The 3,019-nt window shown below is 31.7% G+C and overlaps 1 protein-coding gene across 1 annotated transcript; it reads left to right on the top strand.

Moving 5' to 3' along the window:
- Window positions 1-643: 643 nt before the first annotated feature.
- LOC111899365 (2-alkenal reductase (NADP(+)-dependent)) lies at window positions 644-2,335 on the top strand. Its single transcript, XM_023895206.3, has 5 exons — window positions 644-899; window positions 1,068-1,245; window positions 1,343-1,509; window positions 1,587-1,669; window positions 1,768-2,335. Exons 1-5 carry the CDS (start codon window positions 675-677, stop codon window positions 2,144-2,146), a joined length of 1,032 nt encoding a protein of 343 aa, XP_023750974.1. The 5' UTR covers window positions 644-674; the 3' UTR covers window positions 2,147-2,335.
- The last annotated feature ends 684 nt before the right edge of the window (window positions 2,336-3,019 follow it).

Genomic DNA, 3,019 nt, shown 5'->3' with positions numbered 1-3,019 from the left:
CAAGTGAATGAGAAAATTGCCCATGCAATATAATATTGAAAAAAAAGAGTTAACGGCTAAATGTTAACAGAGTAAGCTGGAAGGACTAAACGTTAAAAGTTTTAAAACCACATGGACCATCCGTAAGGTTTTTAAAATTAGGGACGAAACTTCAGATTTTATGAAATCATGAAGAACCATATATAAAGTTTTGTCAAACTTCTTGTATATAAAAACCTTTTCTATTTAATTATCTATACATTAGTTTTATAATAGTCTATTATTTAATGATTGACAAACTATAAAACCCAATATCAAAAAAAATTAAAAATTAAAAAAAGTTTACTGGTTAAAAACTCTTAAAAATTCAATCAATAGGTTCTTGTTTTTCAAAACTTTTTTTGTTATTGAAAAAATTCATTAATAAAAACCATGTTTTTTTAGTGACCCCACGGACTAGTCATGTGCGGCATCCACGAGTGAAGGGCATCCACAAGTGAAAAATATGTAAATTAACCATGGGACCCATGGGACCCACGATGGAGATGTCTAGAGAAAAAAAAAACGTGTACTAGTTAGATTTTTATATTATTTATTTTTATTTTTATGTATTTATTAGGTCAAACTCAACGAGGATCGGATTAGACACAATAAATTTATAATTTGTGAGCTCTAGTTCTTTTTTTATCGGTTAAATGGAAGAAGTGAGAAATCAGCAGGTGATATTGAAGGATTACGTTAATGGCCTCCCCAAGGAATCAGACATGCTCCTTAAAACTTCCTCCACCATCCTCCTCAAGCTCCCAAAAGGCTCCAATGGCGTCCTTGTCAAGAACCTTTATCTCTCCTGTGATCCATACCTGTGTTGTCTGATGAGCAAAAGTCAAGTCAGTCACCTTGAATCCTTCACTCCTGGTTCGGTATGAATTCCACACTCATTCTCATATTTTTTAGGGGAAATCTATCCCTTTATATACGAATGCATACTTTGACTTACAATTAAGCATATCTGCTATCACTTTTAATGCTCAGTGGTTATCAGTTTCCACAAAATTATAATCTGGCTTGTGAACGTTTTGATGTTGCAGCCCATAGCAGGACTAGGAGTGGCTAAAGTGGTGGATTCTGGGCATTCAAACTTCAAGAAAGGTGACCTAGTTTGGGGATGGACTGGATGGGAAGAATACACCATTATCACTGCTCCTGATGCCCTATTCAAGATTCAACATACGGATGTCCCTCTTTCCTATTATATAGGAATCCTTGGTATGTTTTATGTTTAAAAACCTTTAAGATTCTGTAAATTAGGGATCTTTAATTAATTCTGTAAAATGATTTCTATTCCTTTGATGGTTTCTTCAAGGTGTGCATGGTATGACTGCGTATTATGGTTTCCATGAGATTTGTGCTCCAAAGAAAGGAGAGTATGTCTTTGTTTCAGCTGCTTCGGGGGCAGTCGGTCAGCTTGTCGGGCAGTTTGCGAAGCTGACCGGATGCTATGTTGTTGGCACTGCTGGAACCAACAAAAAGGTGATTAATTTGCGCATTATTTTCCGTTATATGATGATTTATTGGCATACATTTCTCAAAAACATGTGTCATTCAAGGTTGAGCTATTGAAGAATAAATTTGGATTTGATGAGGCTTTTAACTACAAGGATGAGCAAGATATTGATGAAGCTCTTAAAAGGTTAGTTAGCCCAAACAAAGAACATATTTAATTTTCACACGAAAGGCCAATATAAAGATTAGTTTTTTGTAAATGTTCTTTTTCCTAATTAATCTCAGGTACTTTCCAGAAGGAATTGATATATATTTTGAGAATGTTGGTGGAAAGATGTTGGATGCAGTGCTTTTAAACATGAAAACAAATGGACGCATTTCGGTTTGTGGAATGATCTCACAATACAACCTAAATGAAGAGGAGGGTGTGAGGAATTTGTCACACATAATAATGAAACGACTTCACATGAAAGGATTTATTGTAGGTGATCATTTTAATTTGTATCCAAAGTACATGGAAATGGTTATACCATTGATAAAAGAAGAGAAGATATGTTACATTGAAGATATTGGAGAAGGGCTTGAGAGTGCACCTGCGGCTTTGTTAGGTCTTTTTTCAGGCAAAAATGTTGGCAAGCAAGTTGTGGTTGTAGCCCATGAATGAGTAGATATGGTTTAGCTTTAAATGCTATCCATATGCGGGTGTTATTATTATGAAGAGTAAATTACAGTTTTGTTCCTTGTGATTTGATTAGATTTGTTCTTTCACTTCAATCTTTCAAATTTTGCAAAGATGCATCTTGTGGTTTAAAAAAATTGCATTGTATGTCCTTAGTCCATTTAAAAAGATCATTTTACCCTTATTTTTATATTTTTGTTTTTCTTACATATATATATATATATATATATATATATATATATATATATATATATATATATATATATATATATATATATATATATATATATATATATATATATATATATATATATATATATATATACAAGTGGGAAGGTTCAAATGAGAACAATTATGAAATCGAAAACGCAATAACAAATTTAGGCCACATATTTTTTTGCCACAAAACCCTCACGTATACTTGTGCAACGGATAAACTTAATATTCATACGTGAATATAAACTATCACCACCACAGAGCCACATATTTATTTTTGCTGCAAAACCCTCCAACGTATCGACATGATGGAGGAACGTACCGTGACGACTAAACAGATAATATATATATATATATATATATATATATATATATATATATATATATATATATATATATATATATATATATATATATATATATATATATATATATATATATATATATATATATATATATAATCACTTGAGAATATGAATATTTACTTTTTCATATATAAATATACTTATTCACATATAAATATTACATTCTTCCATCACGGCGATAGGCTAAAGGGTTTTGCAGTAAAAAGAAATATGTGGCCTAGTAGTCGTGGTTAACATTCACACATGAATATTATGTTCCTCCGTCGCACCAATACGC

The sequence above is a fragment of the Lactuca sativa genome, chromosome 1 (genome assembly GCF_002870075.4).
Source record: "Lactuca sativa cultivar Salinas chromosome 1, Lsat_Salinas_v11, whole genome shotgun sequence".
NCBI lineage: Eukaryota > Viridiplantae > Streptophyta > Magnoliopsida > Asterales > Asteraceae > Lactuca > Lactuca sativa.
The sequence above is the reverse complement of the archived record's forward strand: the minus strand, read 5'-3'. Positions and strand labels throughout refer to the sequence as shown.

Bases quoted from the DNA above. Each gene is read 5' to 3' on its own strand.
- LOC111899365 (XM_023895206.3), top strand. From the start codon at position 675: ATGGAAGAAGTGAGAAATCAGCAGGTGATATTGAAGGATTACGTTAAT. The intron at 1,510-1,586 runs GTGATTAATTTG...GTGTCATTCAAG, and splicing joins CTGCTGGAACCAACAAAAAG to GTTGAGCTATTGAAGAATAA. The intron at 1,670-1,767 runs GTTAGTTAGCCC...AATTAATCTCAG, and splicing joins ATTGATGAAGCTCTTAAAAG to GTACTTTCCAGAAGGAATTG.